Source organism: Malurus melanocephalus, unplaced genomic scaffold, assembly GCF_030028575.1.
Source record: "Malurus melanocephalus ecotype Western Australia unplaced genomic scaffold, MMel_1.1 scaffold_14, whole genome shotgun sequence".
Taxonomy (NCBI): Eukaryota; Metazoa; Chordata; class Aves; order Passeriformes; family Maluridae; genus Malurus; species Malurus melanocephalus.
The window spans coordinates 1,460,780-1,483,710 of record NW_026623246.1 but is presented as its reverse complement, the minus strand read 5'-3'; the positions used below and the strand labels follow the sequence as shown (position 1 = coordinate 1,483,710).

At 37.9% G+C, this 22,931-nt stretch overlaps 1 protein-coding gene across 1 annotated transcript in view; it reads right to left on the bottom strand.

Annotated features, from left to right (window-relative positions):
* Positions 1–22,931, bottom strand: part of LOC130584379 (macrophage mannose receptor 1-like) — a 32,793-nt gene that overhangs the window by 7,262 nt on the left and 2,600 nt on the right. Inside the window, exons 3-23 of the mRNA XM_057384340.1 lie at positions 22,586–22,747; positions 21,904–22,017; positions 20,662–20,808; positions 19,276–19,458; positions 18,253–18,407; positions 17,031–17,144; positions 16,070–16,185; positions 14,983–15,131; positions 13,916–14,115; positions 12,509–12,636; positions 11,186–11,273; positions 10,471–10,615; positions 8,241–8,276; positions 7,968–8,131; positions 7,434–7,501; positions 6,568–6,668; positions 6,109–6,248; positions 4,841–4,955; positions 4,004–4,185; positions 3,180–3,282; positions 1,558–1,790 (exon numbers count right to left, since the gene is read on the bottom strand). Coding sequence (XP_057240323.1) covers positions 1,558–1,790; positions 3,180–3,282; positions 4,004–4,185; positions 4,841–4,955; positions 6,109–6,248; positions 6,568–6,668; positions 7,434–7,501; positions 7,968–8,131; positions 8,241–8,276; positions 10,471–10,615; positions 11,186–11,273; positions 12,509–12,636; positions 13,916–14,115; positions 14,983–15,131; positions 16,070–16,185; positions 17,031–17,144; positions 18,253–18,407; positions 19,276–19,458; positions 20,662–20,808; positions 21,904–22,017; positions 22,586–22,747 — 2,843 coding nt within the window. The remainder of the gene's footprint in view (positions 1–1,557; positions 1,791–3,179; positions 3,283–4,003; positions 4,186–4,840; positions 4,956–6,108; positions 6,249–6,567; positions 6,669–7,433; positions 7,502–7,967; positions 8,132–8,240; positions 8,277–10,470; positions 10,616–11,185; positions 11,274–12,508; positions 12,637–13,915; positions 14,116–14,982; positions 15,132–16,069; positions 16,186–17,030; positions 17,145–18,252; positions 18,408–19,275; positions 19,459–20,661; positions 20,809–21,903; positions 22,018–22,585; positions 22,748–22,931) is intronic.

Sequence of the window (22,931 nt, the reverse complement as noted above, 5' to 3'; positions counted from 1 at the left end):
GAGTTGGCTATCAAGCAAGGATACTAAGCTCCAGCATTTTCAAKGAGAAACACTCAGGACTAAACTGCAGCTATCTTTATGAAAAATCTGAGAAAATTTTTACTTTGTAAGAAGAAAAAAGGAAATACATTAAGCAGGAATTCTTGAGTTGTTGTTTCGTCTTCCCTCCTCTCCTTTTTTTCTTTTCTGGGAAGAATCAGAAGAATTACAAGGAAAAGTGAACAGACACAGACAGTACACTGCTGACATTAGGAAGAATGGGGTAAGATGTGATCTCACTCTCTCYAGATGTGTGTCTAGTTGTGTCAAGAGAGACACCAGGTACACAAGGTCACACTGAGCTCATCATAATCATGGCAAGGTCACTCACTGCCTGGGGGAAGCACAAAGCTTGACTCTGAAAGAGCAAGGATAACTCACTTATTAGACCAACAAATGTCTGGTGATTTAAACTTGATCAAAATTGAGTTTTAGCTGCTTTGTAAATCATATTTCTATGGCTCTAAAAGCAACCAACTTCAATATCAGGTGGACTTAAACACTGTTATTTTGGTTTGAGTAGAGATGCCCTGTGGACTTGTGCAGGTGGAAGGATTTATTTTAAGGCTGGTGACACCCATCACTTACATGAACATTTTGTCTCGTATAGTGACACACACTTATAATATAAGTTATAATAGTGGAAATAGTGGAAATATGTGCTTTTCAGCAACAATTATCATACAATGTAGCCTTCTGAGGGGCTTTATCAGGGTGTTGCTGCATCATAAAATCAGAAATGTTATTTTTGCACAGTATTTATTATAAATATACCTAGGGATACTGAATTTCAGACATGTTTTTCTATGCTATATAACAGTGTGGTACCACAATTAGTAAAAACAATTAATAGTTAAGATGATTATTACTGATGAAAGAGTTCATTTTTATTATCAAGGCAATTTAGTCAGATCAAAGAACAAAGCAATAGAGACACAATAGTTGAGCGCATTTGGCAACTGCGTATTCACCAGGGAAGCTGAAGCTCAATTTGTCACTCAGTCACAGAGCTAATAAGACCAATTCTCACTCAAGTGTTCCCTGACAAAGTGGATTGGATCTCASTATTCACTGCTTCTGGTACAATACAGCTTTTACTGATTTTAATCATTAGGACCCAGCAGGTGTAACAAGGAGTGTGTGTTCAAAGGTGGTCGATGAACCCCTCTGAAACAAAATGTAATGGAAAAGCTGCAGCTGCCATTGATCATGAGGCACCAGCCCAACTGACCATCGTGGACACTTTGAGCAGGGGGGTCACCTGTCCTAAAAATAGCCATCTGAAAGTTTGCCATGTATTTTGACCTAAGTGTCTAAGATTCACACAGAACTAGTAAAATGAGTTTAGCAGCACCCAAAGTTCTTATCCTTCTCCATTCCCTAAGATGAGGTTTAATGATTTAAGATAGTGAGAAACCAGTCCTAGRTTTCTGAATCTGTTCATGCTACATTTCTCCCTACTAACAGTAACCCAACCACAGCATTTAACTGCACCAACTAAAAATTCATGAACCTTACCACATTGCTGTTGAGCCCAATCCATAAAGGCTCTCCATACTGCAGTGCCTGCAGCATCAAGAATATATTACTGTAATGATCAAAAATGCTGGCAAGCTCTGAAGATTTCTCCTTGCATGCTTTTCTCGCTTCTTCCCAATTCATTTTAGAAGGAATGATTAAATAGCTGTTGTTGCCATAGTGGACAAAATCTCCAGAAACTGGAGCACTTGTGGAGTGAAACAATTCAGGCTCTGCAGGAAAGAGGTAGAAATTTGAGAGGAAGAGGAGAAAACAACGAAAAGTTACTAGGTGCTGGATAGCAGTACCATTTTTGAGTAACAGGTGAATACAGTGTGGCAGCACAAGCATCAGGTAACAGCATTTTGTACTTAAAGCCCAGGAGATTTATTTTAATGGCAATTTGGATTTATTATAACTATGGTGTAAATACACATTCAGGGATTAGGGAGAGGCAGAGAATGATCCGTGTGTATCTATAGACATATACTGGCCAGATGTAATTAATTATGTGAAATGGTCMCACCATGATCCTCACTCAGAGTTCTCCATGTTCCCCCACCTCAGTGAGGAAGAAGTTCTTCCCAGGCATGACCACAGAACGGAATCTCCTTACCACTTCAATCTCAAAATAGTTTAATTCTAAGCAAAGTTTGTGACCCTGCTGCCACACTTTTCCCTTCCAGGATGAAGTGAAAAAGAAAACTGTATTTGTACGCAGAATTGGAAGGCAAAGGCCTAGAGCTAGTGATGGGGACAGAAAAAAAGACACAAACTGTCTTTGTGCTCAGTCACTGTTGAGGACACCCTGGGAACTGTTTTTCCTAGTGCCATCCTCATGCAGCTTTCTGCTCTTTCTGCTCTCACAGGGCAGGGCTGTGAATCTTTTGACCCAGCTGTGGCTTCTTCCTCTATTCTCGCTTGCTGCTCAGCAGTTCCCTCTTTTTGTTCCTGCAGACTCTGCAGTGTAGCTGTGCTCCGGATGTGTCTCCCACCCTGAGGCTACGTGAAGAAAACTAGAACTTTTCCCCTCCTGAGTATTGTTGTTCTTGTGATTTGAAGACCTTTCTAGAGACTGACAAGCAAACTGATCAGTTTAATTGACCTCAGTTAACCCCCAGTTGGAGGTCACCRATGGATTTGGTTTTCTGTATCGTATTTGCAAAACAACCGGACTCAGGCACCTGTATGTCTGATAGCYGGGTAAAGCACAGATGACTAAACTTTTCTGTTAATAAATAGGCATTTTGAAGGCATAGTTCTTCTAGGAAGCTGGTTTTGAGCATCTTTCTTCTCATGAGGCAGGTGAATCCTGCCTTCCAAGTGTCTCGGTGCCACATGCAGGCACCTGATGTGAGTGTGGATGTCTGCAGGGCAGCTGAGCTCGGCTTCTCTGAGAGTTGGTGGGTGTGCTGATAGGGGGGAACTTGTAAAGCAAAATGTTTTCTATAGACTTCATCCCAGAGTGGCTTTTTATCTGAAATTCCTAAGCTGTGAAAGTAGCCCTGTTTTCTTCACCCTGCCTGCTGCAGCCACAGCTGAGCACTTACAGCCAAGGAATGAAATGGTTGGATTGTTCAGTAAAGTTTCGAAATGAAAGAGAAGTGAAAAATAAAACTTACTGCTGTCCATCTGGCAAAGGTAGCTTTTTTTATGCTGGCAGTCAGTTTCTTCCCATAATCCTGCTTCATCTACAGATCTTTCTGTCATTGCAATACAGTCCGTCTAGGGGAAAAAAAAAAAAAATTGATGCTGACAGTGCAAAATTCCCAGAAAAATAATAGGAGGAGAAGATGTTAATAGCTTTCTTTTTTTTTTTTTCTTTTCTAATGTTTTTATTTTCATATATTGCTTCTTGAAAATTAAATGCATATTATATACCTTAAACAAAAGTACTTTCATTGGCAGACTGCTGCAAGAAATTTTGTCTTAATTAATTAAATAGTTAATTAATTAATTAGTTAATTAATTAATTAATTAGTTAACTAATTAATTAATTAGTTAATTAAAATTCCTTGGAATGTATTGAAGTTATTTTTATTATGTAGTTAATGGTGTTAATCTGTAGTGAATTTGTTGAAGTTTCATTTGGATTCAGGCCATACAAGGAAAAATAATGAACCAGAGTAAAAAACACAACTAAAAGCACTGAATATTTTTGRTAAAATACAATAATTCTAATGAGTGTAATTACTTCTAGCAGTAAAGATAGTAMAAAATTCCTTTTCTACAGTTCTAGTCTCTGACAAAGGAATGAGAGTAAGTGGAGATTTTAAATAGGCCTATTAATTCCAGAGTACAGCTGAAAAATTGATTTTTCAAATATTCAGTTCCTTTCTGCTTTAASCTCTTGAAAATAAGATCTTAGTTGACACAAAAGATGGGCTGGTTACTCGAACCTTGAGTGTTATTTATGTTATGCATTTTCTCATTTATTTCTGTTTACCTTTGTTTCAGTAAACTCATTAAACACCCTGTGGTATTTACCACGGAGTGGAAATCCTCTTCCCCACTTTGTATAGTCAAAAGCACTTCCATCAGTCCAGAGAAACATATACCCATAGATAATGCTATTCAGACCGATCCATGTGTCGTTGGCAACATCCTTTAGGTGGAAGGTGAGGAAGGCTGATAGAAAATGGATTAAAAATTAAAATTAAAGGTAYCTGAAGAGTTTGCTTTCTTTAAATTCCATGTAAATCAAATTACAAATAAAACAATCACTCATCTAATAAAACTGTTGGGCATATCAACTTCAGTATTGTTAGACCATGAGCTAACGATAAAAGAGAAAAGTTGCAATGGGTAATTGGACTGAAGCTGTTTGATTTCAGGAAAAAGAAAAGGAAGAAAAAAGGAAAAWTTTTTTAGAAAAATATTGTTTCAGCTTCTTGGAAATATTATGGAAGTCCGTGCTAGAACTGACTTCAAGAGAATTAAATGGTCTTTCCCAAGGCAACATCAGCTGCATGCATRTAATTTCTGATATTTGTTTACTATCCTACTTGAATATCTGTAAGTATTTCATGACTATAAACTATTACACTTTATCCCATCTTCCAAGGCCATGGGGAACAGATTATTCTGTTCCTGCCACATGACACTCTTGCCAGAAKTTGGAAAGTGTCATAATATCTTACTCCAGTCATCTCTCTGGATCAAAAACCTCCAGGTCTTCCTTTTTAGGTTATGATCTTTAGATCTAGAGGTCAGTTCAGACTCATCATTAGAAGATGAAATGCGCTGCCTTCATACATAGTGCTAGAAGGTTCAGAAGTCATACCTTGCACTTTATTATTGTGTATAGAGGCCAAATTTCCCCCCAATTCTCTACAAACATTTCTTGCTGAGTGCCAAGATAGTCTCTCGTCTTCTCTGGAGCCAAATATTTTATAACACTGTGAAGAGAGTAAAGGATTATGCAGAATTTCAGGTGTCAGAGAGTATTAAAACCACGGATTTGAATTCATTCAGTGCTAGTCCCTGCATGCAAAGGGCAGCAGATGGGGGATCTGCTGTAACACAAACACTGTTCTCCAGAAAGGAGACCCAGCCAATCCCAGCAATATATGCCCAGTATTTACAAACCTGTGSGGTCACTTCTGGGCAAGAGCAGAGAACCATTGAAAGCTTTTGAGGAATTAAATTACTGAAAAGTAGAATTTTTGAAGGACTGGAACTGTTTCCTGATTGGGAACATAATTCGGAGCAGGTAATAATCTCTCAGGTCAAGTTCTTTCAATTATACATGGCAGATGGAGTGCTAAAACCTGAGCTCATGCAAGAACTCACGTGAGTAGAATAGCATGGGGAAGAAATGCCCTTTTGTGTGGTGTATTAATAATCCATGGGGTGGGTTTGTTTTTTTTTCTGAAGACGAGTGTAAAATATTTTTTGTGTGGTTGCGTGTCTTCTGAGGGACAGAAGACATGACTCTTCCCTTTTCACACCCTTTGGATGCATAAAGTCTTTTCCCATTGATTGCATTGTGGGACTGATTTGTGATTTTCCTCTATTTTTTGTTTGTTGGGGTTTCTTAAAGTTCATATTTCCAGGGTTTTTTGCTTAACTTAGCAGAAAGCAATGTTTGCTTGCTTTTTATATTTGATTTGRCATTTATTGATGYTTGTGTTACTCARCTTAAGATGAGTTGCTGAGACAGCYGATTACTTGTGGAAAGTGTGACCTTTCATTTTTTCATCTGTGTTACTTGGAAAAATGGGGTTACACTTACAGATAAGGATAATGGTTTAATCTTTCCAGTAAGTATGACTAAAATAGGCAGAAGTACCTAGAAACTGGAAAAGTAACTATGGCTAAAGGTACACAGACATTTACAAAAATTATAACTTCAAACATTTAAATCACCTTTTTTTTTTTTTTTTTAAATTTAGTTACAAATTTGCCACCCTGAAAATTTGCTGCATTACTAACTACGATCCCACTTAGTAAATTGGTATAAATTAGTATAAAGACTGAGAATTTATATATTGAGATAATTGTTTTCTTCTATAGCAATTCTGCTAAATACAGCTGAGATTTATTACACACCTTATTGTTAAACAAAAGCCAAGTTTYAGGACACCCTCCCAGAGGTGGAAGYACAGTAGGAGCAAATCCTGAATAAGCTGAATTTTTCCTTTCACAGATAAATTTATTTCTCACACCACAATTTATATCTTTCCAAAGGCCTGTAAAGAATGGAAGACATATAATCATTGGAAAATTACAGAATACAGAGAAACTCTTGTACAACCACAGCAGCAGCCAGCCCCAAATAGCATTCATAAAGCACAAATGAAACACTTTTACCCAAATACACTCCTCCTTCTTCTGCAGTGTTTTTTCCTAAAAGTAMTGGCATAGTTTCAAATTTGAGCGTGTTATGAAAAAAATGCAGTATTGTTGAATTACCTCTTCACGAGGTAGCCTCAAATTTAGTATGTAAAAACCATTTTGAATATTGCTGCTAAATTTTAGCCAAATATTTCTTGCTGCTATTTTACTCACCAAAATCGTCCGACATTACCACACAGTTTTCATCATTATTTACGAAATTGGGTTCGTTTGGAGCCCAGGCAACATAACTCACTGGGGTGTCATCCAGCCATCTGGAAGAAACAAGGGGACAGTGGCTGCCAGACAGACATCTCAGCAATCTGTCACGAGGTCAGTTTGGGCAGAGGGCTCAGTGAGGTGTCAGCAGTGACCAGAGGGCAAAGGCTCTGCGTGTTCTGGGGAGAGCCACAGCACCACTGCTGCTTCTCATCTGCTCGTTATTGCCACATTCAAGGCCAGAGACGTGTCCTCCTGAAAGTCTTCTACAAACAAGTTGTTAAAACATGTTTCTTACCAGAAATTTCAGAAAGCTAGCTGTTGGGTGACTTGCTAATTACCCTTCTTTCTTCCAGCTCACATAACTTGAACCRTTTGCGATTAATTTAGTTTAACCCTTACATATACATTTTATCAAAACCTCCTTGACTTTCTCAGTAGTCACTGGAGACATGGTCAGAGTAAATCTCACCCTTAGGTCGATGTCAAAAGTGAATCAAGTAAATAATATCCTAAAATTACCTGCTTCTCCTCACTACTTATGCAGGGTTGCAGTTCTCTCAGTGTAAGAGACTGTGAACTGCATCCTAGCCTCGAATTTTTATTGGTTTTACTCTCCCAAATTTGGAAGAAAACTGCATTTCTCTGCTTAAACATAGAAGAATGTAACACTTCTGATCCCAGCCATATCCTGAAAACCATCCACAAGTCAGTTGCCCAACACTTTATAGCTTGTAAAACAAGAGTATACAGAACTGCTCCCTAAGAGTCTCATGAAATTACCACCATTTGTTGTCCATTACCAGTTTTCCTTTACTCACCTGAATCTCTGGTCAAAGCTGACAACTAAGCCAATGAAATATGATTCTCCTCCGCTTTTTGTGGAAATCTAAAATAAAAGTAATTAATAGGTAAGCACTAAACTATTCTTCAACTTCAAGCAAAAATCTGAAAGCCAATTACCCATGTCTATGATTTGTTTTGGGKTTTTTTTTTTCCGGTTGTTTTTCAGAATTTGAGCCTCAAGTGWGAATATTTTAGGTTCAGACTAAGGTTTCATGCACGCAACAGGGATATGTGGAACATCCTGGAGTGAGGAGCCCACTGGACAGGAATGCAATTATCACTGTGCTGAACACTACACATATTAGAAGAGATGARCAACCTGGGCCTGGATCCTTTTCTKCACCTTTGATATCTGCATGCCATTTTCCTCTGCTTATTAAAAACAAGAGCAATGTTTTTACAGGTCCTGAACAAATCTATTKCTCCTTACTAATATTTAGTGTGTTCCCTTTATTTTATCATCTGCTCTGCTTCAAAATTCAGCTATAATTAATGGGGTTTCTGCCTACATATTGCCACAGAAATCGTCTTTCTCTTTCTTTCTCAAGGACAACAAGATCTGCAAAGTTCTTCTGACAAGCTCTCCGTGCTTCCTCCATATGGGCTTGTGTTTCGCTGAAATAGTACTGCTTATTTTCGTATATAAGCCATCCATCTTTGCTGAGTTGAAAGTCTGAAAGAGAAAGAATCATATATTTGTTTCATATCAATACTTTCCTGTTGGTTCTGTACAAAGTCTGAAAACTATACAGTAATCTTTGTGAAAGAGAAAAATATCCTACCAAATTTGTCGTTTTCTTCAGGTTTTATCAGTGGAGCTGTAAAATAGGAAATTGTCATAAGCAATATTCCAAACACAGAAAAATATTTCAGACAGATTTGCTTCATGCAATTTCACATGCTTTGTAAAACAGAGGGATCATCCCCCCCTCCAAGCAAACTCTGTATTAGCTAAGCATTTTCAAGAATTTAGAGAACATACTGCCATTATGGGTATAATTCAGAAACACTTAGCTAGTGAAAAAACTGTATTTTACAATAATGTAGCTCCAAATGAACTGCATCAAACAATCCAGGATTCACAGTAAATTTGTGGTRGATTAAACAGACATTACTTTGAAAATTTATTTTAGTATTTTTGCTTGACACGCTATGATTAATTTTTTTAATATTTTTCAGTCTAGAATCAACCAACACAATCCACTATATTAAATTGCTAATATGAAGCATAATTTCCAATGTGTTTGTGAATTCTTCCTTGGCTTTTACTGGGACAGTCTATTTTTAAGAGTCCCAGAGAGTCAGCAGATATTAACCCCAAAGTTCTKATTACAGGTTGGACCAGCAGGAAGCAAAAAAGCTGTTGCTATTCCCAGAGCTGGCTGTAGCCTCTCAAAGTAATCTCTGCTTTCATTTGAATGCCTCTTATTTTGTATTTCTGGGCTACTAATTCTCTTAGCTTGCTCCATTTCTGCTGTGATTTGATAGAGAGAAAGACATTATTATAGAAATAACAGAAATAGTTTGATGAGTAATAAAAAAAAAGAAAGAAATATCAAGTAAAGTTACTTTGGGATCTTTTAAACACTTGCTTCTTAAGTGTTTAAGGAACAATGCAACTAAAATTATGTAAGTATCTTCATTATTAATTTACATACTTCAGATCATTTTGATTTTATTGTTTAATCCTAACATAACTGCAACATTCATTGTTTTCAGAAAGCTGAAGTATTTTCCATAAATATGCATCTTAAGTGAGCATGAAGGAATTAACATCTGAGCATGTCTTCTGTCATGTTGATCGTCACACAATCTAGATTCACAGTAACAAGATCAGTTTCTTGAATTTTTCTTGCTTTTGAAAGGTCATGTAGGATCAAGATAAACTGATCAGAGACTTTGCCTCGTGGTTTCTGAGCTCCTCCTGAGTAATCTCACCAAGAGCACAGAGCCACATGTGCACAGAGCAGCGTGCTCAGCGTGCCAGAAGGGACTGCACAGGATGTTCTGCTCCGAGCTGGTGTGCAGAAATCGGGGCTGGGATGGTGCATTTCTGTGACTCCTCTACCAAAAGGAAACAGTGCTTTCTTCCTTTTTGGTTAAGCAATTTTTCAGTGTTACCATGGCATCTTTTTCACCCTTCTAGGGTTTTCTTGGCAGAGTCAACAATTATTAGGTACACTCAGTGTTTTTATGTARCTGCTTACTCCTTCCCCTCCCTGTTGTGCCTCCTACTAGTTCCCTGTGTGCATCCCACTTCCTTCTCATTTCAAGAAGGCTGTAAAAATCYCCTTCTCTGTGGAGATGCATACAAATACTCAGTTTACAACCAGGAAGCAGGGATGTAGAACTGAGTAAGCAAAACAAATTCTTTCATCATCAGCTGTCAYTTGGGCTCTTCAGACCCCATTTCCATTTCCCACTGGTGGGCACCCCAATATCAGGTCCATTTTGTGATCCTGGCACCAGGTGTGGGAGTCTTGGCATTGGGGCCCTGCTTTCCAGGCAAAGCTGGAGGCTGCAGGAGTCCATCAAGATTACACCAGACTCTACTTTTGATCAGGTTATCAGAGCTGTTGGTTCTTATAGCAATTGATCCCTCTCTTGGTTCCCMCTATTTGTTTCACAGTTGGAAGCAAAGATTTTTCTCTTCTGCACTGAGAASTCTAGCATCCTGCATCTACAGCTAGCCTGAAGTAAGCCTGAAGCAGATAGAAACAGAGGGAAGAGATGAAAGGACAGGGGATAAGTATCTTTACTTTTCAAATTTACCCAACCCATGACARAAAGAGATAAAAACAGAGATAAAGTAATAGGAGCACTCTAACTTCCTGCATCCAAAGGCAAGCAAAATATCCCAATTCATTCCTCGTGCTGTATGCTGCTTTCACTGCAACCCGTTTTAAAATGAACAGTTCCCAGTATCTTTCTTTCTTTCAATTTGTTTAAATACATAAAATTTGTTTCTAAGCTCGGATTCATTGCTCCAATTAAATGGGGAAATAAGAATACCTTTTTTTGTTTCACAAATCCAATTAAGTAAATGYTCACAGCGCAAGTCATTCCAGCACATTTGGGGTGATCTGGTAAGCATAACACAGTGTTCGAGTTCTCTGCTGTTGTTGGGTTCATATTCTTCCCAGTTCTCATAAATTACCTGTGTTGGAAATACATACCAATTAATAGCAGTTATTGTGTGATTCCAGCTGAGCAGAAGTAACTGAGATTGTTATCATGACAATTTCAGTATCTCATTGTCACAAAGCACCTTTTTTATGGGATCAGTAGGAGTTCAAACAGACCTGAGGGGGCTGTGAAAGTCATGCTGGTCAGGTTACTTCCCCACCACTCCCTGAAGAAGGTGCAAGGACTACATGGTATAGAAAACCTTGTGTTTGATGAAAGAAAATCTGATGGGCAAAGGGAGTCACCCTGATCTTGTTTTGTGAAGAATGGCAAGGTGACTTCCCTGCACAGCCCCTTTTGGGATGCTGGGAAGGTCCAAGAGCACAGACTGTCAAATGTRGGATACAAAATGATATCAGTGTGAAACAGAGGCAGTTCTGTGTTAAGAGAGGGCACTGCAGCAATTCAGCTGCTGGATAAAGGGCTGCCATGCACCTGAGGAAGGTTTAAAGAGATGGGGAAAAAGGCATTTTTAAATATATATATATATATTACCCAAAAAGACAGAAAATCAATTAATATCCAGCAAATAAATACTCACGGGGGAGCCATCAATCCAGGCAAATTCTTTATCAGGATTTAAGAGAAACAAACCAATCCAGAAACCTTGAGTGTTCAGTCCTCTATCCCTAAAATAATTCATACAGTATAGATACATGAATGTAGAAAGAGGGGCCATGATATAAATCATGAAAAGCACAGAAACATGCTGCTTTCTGTCACACCTGAATTGGGAGCTGTGGCCCAAAGCCAAGCTCACCCCCTGCACTCTGTCAGGTGTTTGACAGTGCTTTGTGTTGGGCTGAGACTTTCCATATTTAAAAATATGTAAAAGGGGAAGTGATGTGGCACAGAGCCTTTACCAAAAGTAAAACATAAATAGATGTTTGTTTAACTAATAAAAAATCTAAAAAAATATATTTTCAACTGCTTTCATTTGCTTCTTGGCATTTCCYAAGTAGTTTATTTAATAGTTCATGCTGTTTATGTTGTCATGCYTATGGACCAAATAAAAGAATCCTCTTTCATTCACTGCATAACACAAACATTTCATACCCTAAAGCAAAGAGACTTAACAGTCAAATAAAATCCCATTCAGCTGATCCTAATTCTGAAATAGATTCAAAATTAAGAAGGATGAGATCCCAAAAACTTCTCCAYACATAAGTTTTAAATCTATTTGAGAAAGTAAACCTCAGTTCTCCACTATCTTAAACAGTTTTGGTTAAACAGCTGTATATTATGTGTCATTGACATGTCTTGACATTACAGAATAAAATCAGAATATTGGTAAATTTGGGGGGGGGGGAAATAATGTCATAGTTCATACATCATGAGCATGACATAGCATCTATAGTGCCACCAAAGGTTAATTSAAATGAATTTCACTTTGATTTCAGGAGTCTTCAGTTTGTACTCAGAAAAAATTCCACATTAAGCCCTTGAATTTTGGTTTACACTGCACAGTAAATCAAGGGATTTTTTGAATGAGTTGCTTAAAGTAAGGATTGCAGTTACAAAATGCCACTGTTAGGGCTGAATGTTTTATTTCCCCCTTTTAGAAGAGGGACTAAAATGTAAGAAGTTGATCTGATCTAGAGAACAGCCTCCCTAAAATCTGTGATGAAAATGTTAAAAATATTAAAGCCTCTTTGAAATACTCAGGTTTTTTTTTTTGGTTTTTGGGGTTTTTTTAAGTAATATTATAGGATGCAATTTCCAGAAGATTTTCCGACATAATTTAAAATTTGGTTGTTTTGGTTCTTACAAAATTTGGTTGTTTTGGTTCAGCTTGGGCATGTTTTAAGTAATTTTTATTTAACATAGCTGGAACATGAAAAAGAATTCTTATGCAAGTACTTACGATGCTAATCGCCATAAGAAAATTTGATCTTCTCTTGTATTGATTGAGATCAGATTTCCACCTAATTCTCTACAGAATTCTTCAGCCTCAAACCARGATTTCTTTTGGCTTCCCTCTCTCATAAAAAACTGTTGAGAACAAAAAGTAAAAATAAATTACTAAATTTTTAAAGCTTATAAAATATATTCAGTTAAAATCAGCATTCTTGAGTGAGACAACAAAACATATGTCCAATATCAAACATATGTCCTTAATATTAAACATTAGAAACAAGAAGTATAAATTCTTTTTTCTTAGAATAATTTATTTTAAGGCAAAAGTAGTATAGGCAYCTGAGGAGAACAAAAGGTATCAGATTTTACAGAAGAGAAAAAAATCAATCTATAACTTACTTGAAACTTTGACTACTGAAACATACAAAAAAAAAGATGGAAAAACTCAAATATGGCATTTTGCAGTAGAAAGCAGGAGATTTTTGAGAAAAGRAAGGTAAGTCAATAAGYTGGACTAGAAAAGATAATATGGRTGCAGAAAATCTRTTTGCCAAARTATGGACCTAACTGAGGAAGAGGKTTTTGTATTGTGCAAGCRCACAAATACAATATACATTTTCTGCCACAAAGAACATACATTTTTGGACTATGGGTATGTATCACAGGGCTAAATGTTTGACATTTTATGGAGAATATAATCAACATTTTGCTCAATGGCAGAACCAATAAAATGTTAATTACAYGTGACAGAGAAGCTCAGACCCTTGTAAATACAGGACTAAAATCGACTCTGACAGGCAGAGACTCTCAGGAAAGAGAGTGAGACCATACTTATACAAAGACATGAAGGAAAATGCTCCATATTTATTTTTTAATTGACCTATTAATTTTGTCTTTTCTTTCTTTTTTTTTTCCTCTTCAAAAAGAAGATCTTTTAAAGGCATTTTTAACTAAATCAAGGGAATGCTCAAAAGGTTTTCTTGCTGAAGAGTCACCAGCTAAACCCAGATCCAAAAGCACTGCTCTATCACATGCTGTGCGACAAAAGATTTTCAGAGGGGCACGTTTTCTCTCAGAAACATTGTCTTATGCAAGTGACACTGCTGGCTCTYGAGATACAATACTATGTTTGTTTTCTAAAGTTCCAGACTCCTGGAAGCAAATAAATAAATGCCYAGAACCTCACTGGGCATTTAGATAAGAGAAAGCAGATTTCTAGCACTCTAGAAATACRTGTCCATCATTTTCCATTGTTGAGTTTTGTTTTATTTGATGGATTTTTTTCCTCATGTTTTCTTGCCCCTGAACACCAAGGATATCATTCCCAGTAATGCTCCAGAGTCACGGTGATTGAGTCACTGTCCCCTGGGCTGCCCCATGCTCAGGCTCCCAGTGAAAGGGGACACACACTTACTTTGACACAAGAGTCTGCTCGGGGTGTTCTGTCCCAGCCTTCAGCACAGGTGACCACAGGGACCTGTCCTGGAGGAGCAGGAGGTGGCACTCCCTCTGCCCGCTGTTTGCAAAGGTAATTTGATGTCTTCTCACAGCTAACAACATCCCATAATCCAGCTGCAATTCCATTTCCCATGACAACACAGCCTTGCTCTTTCCCTATGTGATGTGGAAAAGAGATGGGTGAAACCAAAGCCTTAATTGCTGTCTCAAGAATGAGACCTTTGCTTTTATTCACAGAAAATTGCGAAAAGGAAGATGCAGATTATGCAGATTCATAAACATCCTGGATATAAAACTATTTGAATACCTCCTGTCAGAGGCCAGGCATGGGCCAATGACTCTCACAGACACAGCTTTGCCAAAATCAGAGATTTGCAGCTTCAGAAAACAAATCTTCCTTATCTTGCCACCCCAGGGAAATCACAGGGCAAWTGGCTCTTGATTATATTTACATGTGTAATAGATGACCTGACATCTACTTTGGAGTTCTCCTGGTAACTCAATTTCAAGAAGGCTGATATCAATCACAACAGATTTGTTTTAAGGCATAACTGGCTGTGTGAAGGCAAGGTCTCCCAGGTAGCTGCTAAACAGTATTGCAGAAATGCCAAAGAACTTCATGTTCACTGCTCATTTCTCACATATGCACATTGTGGATCAAAAGCCTGCCCAGAATAATTTTTCTGAATCTGATTAATTTTTGCTAACTGGTGTTTAAAATGGTGAAAAAAAGAGACCATGGACATTGTGAACTCCTGCCCAATATTTCCTTCAGTCTAACCAATCCAAATATGTGTCTTGGCAGAAGGCTGGCTTACACCAGCACCTGTAGCTCAACTGTGACAGCGGTGGCTCCACTGGTGTCACACACAGGTCTGATTGTGCTGGCCACCTGCAGCTATGGGCACAAAACACAGCTCCCATTCTCTTTTCTAACCAGGGGAGGGAAAGCAAAACTCACACAAACCTGTGKGAGTTGCAGCTGCCCTCCTGTCACAGGGGTTGGGCCCATGCAGAGCTTACCTGGCATTGCTGTGTTCCAGTGTGTGAAATGAGGAATTTCTCCATTGGTCCACCTGAAATTCCCTTGTTCCTCTGTGTCAGAGAGACCAATCCAGAAATATTTTTCAGACCTCAGCCCCGTCAGACTGATCAGAAAAGTTTGCTCATTTCTGCAGTGGGAAAGAGTGTTCATTCACAGGCCATTACCGTGCAATATTAATCCAAGTGATACAAACGGAGGTGCATTAACATGACCCCTGAACAACAGCCTCAGGGAAGTTCAGGAACAACCCTGGTAGGCTTTAAACTGCAATCAAAAGAACTTCATGAGGGACAACTTGCTCCTTTCAGCTGAAGGTRTCTAGAACCTCACAAATTGCTGCTCCCATGAACTTCTAGCTGAATTTTGCTGTTTTCATTGTCTTTCCAGATCCTTGAGGTGCCTCAAACAGAGCACCAAGACAGGACCAAGCTGTCAGCTTTGCTACCCATCACCTCTGATGAAGGCAGTCATGCTCCTCAGGGGCTGTGAAGCCTCTGAAGCCTGACTGGGATGTAGATGGGATAGAGATGATAAATTCTGGCTATGGGAAAGCCCAGGTCCTGGGCAAGATTTCCTACATGTATTTAGAATTTGTCTTAGAAGGTAGTTTAGGAAAATATTTTTATTAAAGTTTTCCTATCCTAATGAGAGATGACCTGTCAATAAGCAGGTGACAATTGTTTTGTCTACTTTCCAACAGGAAAAACCCCAACAAAGAAATAAGCCCAAAAATCCCAATCAATCAACCAACCAACCAAAAAAAAACCCCAAAGACCCCATAAAAACCAGCAGTTGCTTTAATTATGATTTGAAAGATAAGAGACAACTGTTTAACTCAAGAGCCCCCCCAGTGTGAAAATTGCTATAATAGATTAAGTAGATAGCCCTAAAACAGTGAGGTGTTTGTTTTGATAGTTGTTTTTTTCTGCATGGATAACCTTTGCATGCCTTGCTACTAGAAAGATTTTTTGAAAGTGATGATAAAACAGGGATATGCTCAAAAAATGAAGTTTTGCAAGTTGCTCCATTAAAAGCATTGATTTTTTTAAAAAGTAATTTTCCCACCTGCTTTCCACTGTAGCTAGATAAGCTTTGCTCTCTTCACATGTCTTATTTGCTTCTGAGAATGTCAGAAGTGCAGAACCCACCAAGTAACAGTGTAAATCATATCTTCTCCAACCCTGTGACAAACATAAGATTTTTAATGTGTAATGTAGAAAATTCTCTGCTCTTCTGAGTATCAATATTAAATGCTCTATTTGTTGCAGCTGAACTTAAAACCAAGATGACACTGGGCTGATCTGTAATAAATAAAAGTTGGTTTTTGCTGCTCTTTACTCCTTTTTTGTTTAAGGGATGAGAATAAGATCTTTGCTTTTTTCTCTTTTATGTGCACATGAGTTTTCAAAGAAAATTGTGACTGTGCTATTTGCTACTGCTTTTCAGCTCTGTAAGGATGGAATTACACAAATTGAGTCTGTAAGGAGCCTTGATTGATTCAGGGGGATCTGCAGTTCCCGCTTTCCAGAGCTGCACAGAGACATAATGAAATACAAAAATATTGCAATATGGAAAGGAATTCACAAACACAGCCCCCCAAAGCTGCSCCTCCATCCCCAAATGCAAAGGGTGAGGAGATTTTCTGAGCCAAGAGGAATCCAGACAGTGCTTGTTCTCAGGAAAAGYAGGAAATCAATAAAAACAACTCCACTTCTTCCTGCCCTTACAGAGAYCTCTTCTGACCAACACAGATGCAATGTTTTCTGAATCACAGGGTGGCTCATCTGGGAATGGAGGGCAAGGCAGTATTCACATACATGTTAATGAGCCTCAACTTCCTGGAGAATTTTCAGAACAAAAAAGAAAAATGCACATGTATTAGTAAATTGCTAGCAGGAAGAGACCAGATTGCCTCAAGAGTAGATTTTTCCTAAGATACAAGCACAGCATCCAAAAGAAGCAAGAAATAGTAAATTAATGCCTGTACATTTTTCTGAAGATTACTTATTTATGAGAGAGCAGTTACTTTCTGGCAGCCAGGGTCGTCAATTGTGTCTTTTTCTGAGGATTGTGGTGAAAGCTTCTTTTTGCAGATGTAACCAAGTTGCTTATTACAAGCATCAGTTGCCCAGTATCCATCCTAGAATAGCAGGAGAAGCAACAAATGTCAAGAAAAGGGCRCTCCTAAGCATAAGTAGTGTTTTTYCTCTSTTCACAAGGTCAGCTGGRTATTTATTAAAAAAATTAGACACATCTGTAAATACCAGCTTATGATCCATTTAATGCTCTTTTGAGGTGAAAGAAGGAAATTACCATTTTGCTGTCTCAGCATTACTTCCTACCATAACTTTTAAATGGAAGGGTTTGTAAAGATCTATCTCTTCTGGGACTAATGGATCTGCTTTTAGAGCAGGAATATTTCACTACACTTCTGGAAAAACGATGAATTAAAGTGAGCACATCTGATAGGATTGCAGTAAATCTAACTATTTTTTCCATCAAAGAATCTGAATATGACTAACTAATTAAAAAAAAAAACAAACCAAAAACAAAAAAATATTTAATAGGAATTTCCCCTCCCCCATCCCATGAAATCTGGTTTGGGATCAATTCTATTGGTGCCTAATACTGGCAAACATTAACATTATTCTGTGACATAAAAGTTCTCTCAATAACAGCATGTATTTTATACCAGCATTTTCAATTTGTTTCTTTCAAAACTCATGACACTTTTTGTGTGTGCCTGTGTGTATATTCACAGGCAGGTAAGTATATCAAACAACCATGACTTGCAAGAMAATTAATTTTGTGAGTTAAGCAGTCAGAAATACTATAGAGTTTTATGTTAGTTTTTATAGCTGAAGAAACATGCCCCAACACCAGGTCTCAGTGCCACTGAGGGACACAATGGTCTGACTGGAATATGGGATATACAAATAGCACCTAAGGTACCCACATAGGATATGAACTAATTCATACCCCTTGCTCTCCCAGAGCTTAAACTTTGCTGAAACCAAGGGAAAGAATTTCATGTAAAATTTCTGGATCAGACTTTTCATGCGACAAGGACATCTCTTTCTGATGTCTCCTGACCTCTGAACTTCTCTTCTGCTTGRTACCAAATTTTGGAGCAAAACCATTTCCAGATAATACAAAGAATGATACCTGACCAAGCACATAAGTGAGTGGTTTTGGGCTGGGGCAGTTATTAATTTGCAGCATTGCTGTAAAATGAGTGGATGTTGTACCTGCCCCTTCATGGCAGTGCAGTGGTCCAGATGGCTCCTGTAGGTGGGATGCCCGCGCTGCCACGTGGTGAATGTCACAGGAGTCCCRTCACTCCACTCAAAGTAGAATTGAGCCTTCAGGTCGTTCAGACCCAGCCACAGCTCGTCTGTTGGCTCTGGAGYAGGACAAGAGACAGGTTTGGTTACTGCCCMCTGTGCAGTGAACRTTTTCACATGAAGAACAAGYAGGGACTGATAAAGTTGKYGTGTGRCACACAAGAGGTGGTCTAYGTGCTTTCATAAAAATGCTGTTTCSTCTCAGATCTGTGTAAGATATGYRTARTGCAACACCACTAGATTCCATTAAGAAATGCTGATTTTAAAGAACATAAGGATTTTTACAGCTGGCAGAAGTTTTTTGCAAACTTTCTGTGATTCAGAACAACAAAATGGTGCAGAGCACAAAGACATGGAGTGGTTGTGAGTGTCCCACCTCTCAGGAGAYCATACTGAGTCTGAGCCATGAAATCACCTGCCAGCACATTAGAGGACTCGTGTTGTCCCATCAGGTGTGTTCACCATGGCCAGCATCTGTCAGGACTGGTTACTACAGATCCAGGGAGTATCAGAAATTAAAAGGTATTGYTTCCTTAGAGAGATACAGAGCAAGAGGTTAGCCTCAGCAAGAGGTTTGAATCTCAGCAAAAAGTTTATCTCTAGGTTTGTAGCTCAGTTCTAAAGTCTTTAACAAAGGTTATAGGTGTCAAAAGTGGAATCTTTAGAGATCATTATGTGTCTCTGGAAAGAATACCTATTTTATTGTTTTCTTCTCCTCCTTTATAATGTTTTATAATGTGTATTATTTCCTCATAAACATAGATACACTTCTATATTTATGCAACAGCAACAACGTGAGAGAGCATGACAACTTGGATCCAGCCTTTCACTTGTGACATTTCAGAGAAAGCATTAATATTTAATGTGAAGTTCAGTTTTTATGCTACAGATGGAGCAAACAGAATACAGGCCTACAGCTATACTCACTGTAACCAAGCTGTGACACCAGAAAGCTGTGTTCAGCAATGTTGTGGACGCTCGCCAAATCTCCACCTTGCTCTTTACATGAAGACAGAGCATCTTCCCATGTTTTGGGGTCCCGGTGAATGCTGTAGCAGTGACCTGCRTACGGCCACCAGCCATCTGTGCACTGAACAGGCTTCAACTCCCCTAAAATCAGAATACAGTTATTCAGAACAAGAGGGAAATAAAGGTCACTACAATGAGGTCTCTTGAGTACTCTTTACAAAAATGGGACCATATGAATAAACATAAAGCTGTAGCTGGCAATGCAAAATTTAATTCTAATTAAAAGCAAATATCATTAAGGCACATTATGCTAAACACGTAAACAGAATGAAGCCTCCTTAAACTAATAACCACTGAAAAACAACACTGAAAAATGCCCACATAGTGTCAGAAATGCAATTTGGAATAATGATCTGGGAGGAAAAAGAGACCAAAGCAGATATCAACCTATCCTCTCTTTGTCCCCTACAGCCACTCAGTCAGCGTCTCCTGGTCTCAGGCTGCCTGCGGTGGCTCACATTGGGCTTTGCCTCCTGGTCCATGGCTTTTGGCAAACAAACATGTTTTTTTTTTAAGTATGGAAAAGCATGAAAAGCATGAAGCAGTTCTTTTATAACTGCAGGTCAGTTATAAACCTTGTAAATCAGTGGAGGCTGTATATTCTCCCAGCGCCGTTTTCATAACTTAAATTCTTAGAAACATACCTTAATCTTGCTTTAAAAATAGAATCCTGCATTTCTTTTTACGGTTAATACTGGAATAAAGGTTCTCTGAAATGACTTCTCTACTTTCTTTAGTAGAATTTGTTCTTTAAAAGTAGTTTTTAATTACATTCCTGGAAGCCTCCAGTGGGCCCCTCCTGCGTGGGGCAGGGTCACAGCCGTGCTTGGTGTTTTGGGGGAACCACGGATGGAACAAAGTCTGCCCCAGTGCTGCTCCTGCTCAGCTCATGGGAACCCAATGCACTGCAAACTGCTGACATCAGAGGAGGTGGTTTTTTAAATGAATATATGAATAACTACAATTATTCATTTGGAGCAAATGAAAATAATATTCCTATCGTATTTATGCAAATTTGCCTTTTTGGTACTGGTTACCATGACAGTGCAGCCACTATCTCTCTTGCAAGAATGAATGATAGAGTGATGGAATAAAACAGGAATATTCACCTATGAATGTTTAATACATAAAGGGAGGAAAAAGGCAGCATAAAAATGTCTGTGTGGCACGTATATCTGTGGTTTTTTAAGTTTACAATATCTTGGTTGAAAAATAATGTTGCGTACAAGTTTCTGACTTYCTAGAAATCAGATAAAAAGCTTTGTTTTCACTTGACTAACTTACCTTTGGGCATAATGTCAGGCTTTGAACTGAAGGTTCCCTTCTTACAAATGTAGCCTAGTTTCTGGTTGCATGCTTGGTTTTCCCATTTAGCATTCTTTTTGGGATTCAACACTCCACAGATTTTCCCCGGAAATGGGAAAGGACTTCCTTTGAGTAAGAGAGAAAATAGAATCTCACAGCAAAAAAAATTAATACAAAGTATTAACATAAGCATTGTGTTACCAGTGGAAACATCTACTTTTTATGATCYCTTGAATCTTTAATAGGAAGAAGCCCTCCCCTACAGAATAATTGACTCGTAGTTTATAGGAGACTACCTTTAGCCAATGCATTGAGAGTGAAATAATGACCCTCCCTTGACTTTATTATCAAGATATACTGGGAAATTTCTAATTTTTTTCCTGACATCCTGATGCTCTCAGAAAGAACAGCTGAAACTGGACCCTTCTYTTGTGTCAAAAACTTCCAAACTTTAGAAATATTGAGTTTTAAATTATATTAACCTTCTAGTATATCTCAAGAGTTTCACAGTTGTGCTCTCCTGTGAAATAGGTTTTCTGTTTTCTGTTGCAGTGTGTACAAATCTCTGTAAGCAGCAAATAAATGTTCCTGATACAGAATTTTTGAAAACTTAGAGAAGAGTTTAATAATTCTTTTGACACCTTGTAAGTTTTCCAAAACAGGAGACTGTTTGGAATACTCATGGCACAAAACAAACACAGAAACAAAAAACTCCAAGAAGAAAAGAGAACTCSCTATGAACCAACCCACCCTGTCTCCCTTCCTGGAGTGGCCCAGAGCAATTTTGCTTACACTGTTGAGGAATTATAAACTGGCTTCCTAAACTTCTCAATAATATTTAGGATTTCTCCAAGCAACATAGTGCCATTGTCTGCTAAATATTTTGTTACTTTTGGAATACTTGATTTATATTTGCGCTCTTGGACAACATGTTATGGGAAATCCTGATTGTTGRTGTGTAGGGTTATGCACCACTCCAAATGCCACTCTGCTTTCATAAACAAGCTCTCTGTTTAAATAAGGAAATAGAATAATATGCTATAACAGATATCCACTGTGGACTTTGTAATTGGAAACTGTAATTTCTAAAGCAGTGATCTAGATCTTCAACAGCTGTAAATCAGAATGGGCTTTCCTGAAATAAAATTAAGTAGCATAGATTTATCAGTTTGTGTATTGTCAGAATTCATTCAAAGATTACAAAAGAGAAACAGATCTTACCTGGAACCCAGTTTAAATATCTGAAAGSGCTGCCCCCAGCCCACTGCCATCCACTGTTGAAATTCAAAGCATTCAATCCAATCCAGAMGGGAAAACGAAATTTTTTAGTTAGCTCTAAATTAGGAAAAAAAAAAAAATCTCTCAGTTGTATCTCTATTCTTATTCTTAGTGAGTTCATATAAAAGAAATTATCTGAAGTAAGAAATTAATATTTCTTAGTTTAAATCAGTCCCAAGCCAGTACTTTCTGGATTAATGACATGCACTAATTACAAAAAGTAAAATTTTGAAATTAATCTATATTGATTTAGCAGAGATCTTAGTAGGGCAAATTAACATCTTATTTCACTACTTGAAAATKACTTTATTTTTCTCACGTGAYTTCATTAGAACATAAAAAATGTAAMAAAGCCRTGATTTTCATTAGGGAATTATGCTAAAAGTTGTCAGTAACAGATCACATAGAGTAAAGAAAAGAAAATGTGTCAATAAGTTTTTTCCATTTTTTTTTCCACATGAGTTCTTTCAACACCTCCCTTACACTATTTGTAACCAAAAAGATACCATAGTACCTTTACCTGAAATCCAGTGGAGTTATTTGGAATTTACATATGCAAATGTACCATATATATTAGGACCAATCTCACCATCATCATGTGTTGTTTTGTTCTCTATCCTTTTACCTCCTACATATGCTTGCTCCTCAGTCTCTGTAATGCTCAGTAGTTCTGCATTTTGCTGCTGACATCTTTCCCTTGCTTGGTGCCATGTTAGAGCTGATTCTGAGTTTATCTGATAGTGAATGCCGGTTGAAACATCTTCTGTCCAAAATCTCTCTGTGTCATCTGGAATAAACAACATAGAGCACAGTTCTAGTGCATTCACATGTACCAACTAAAAGTAAGTAAAGTATGTAATAATGAAAAATCTCTAAAGGTGCCCACTATTAGTTGTCAGTATGAGAAAAAAAAATAAATCAATCTATGCATCAATTTAGAAAAATATTTATTTTTTAAATTAAAAATATTA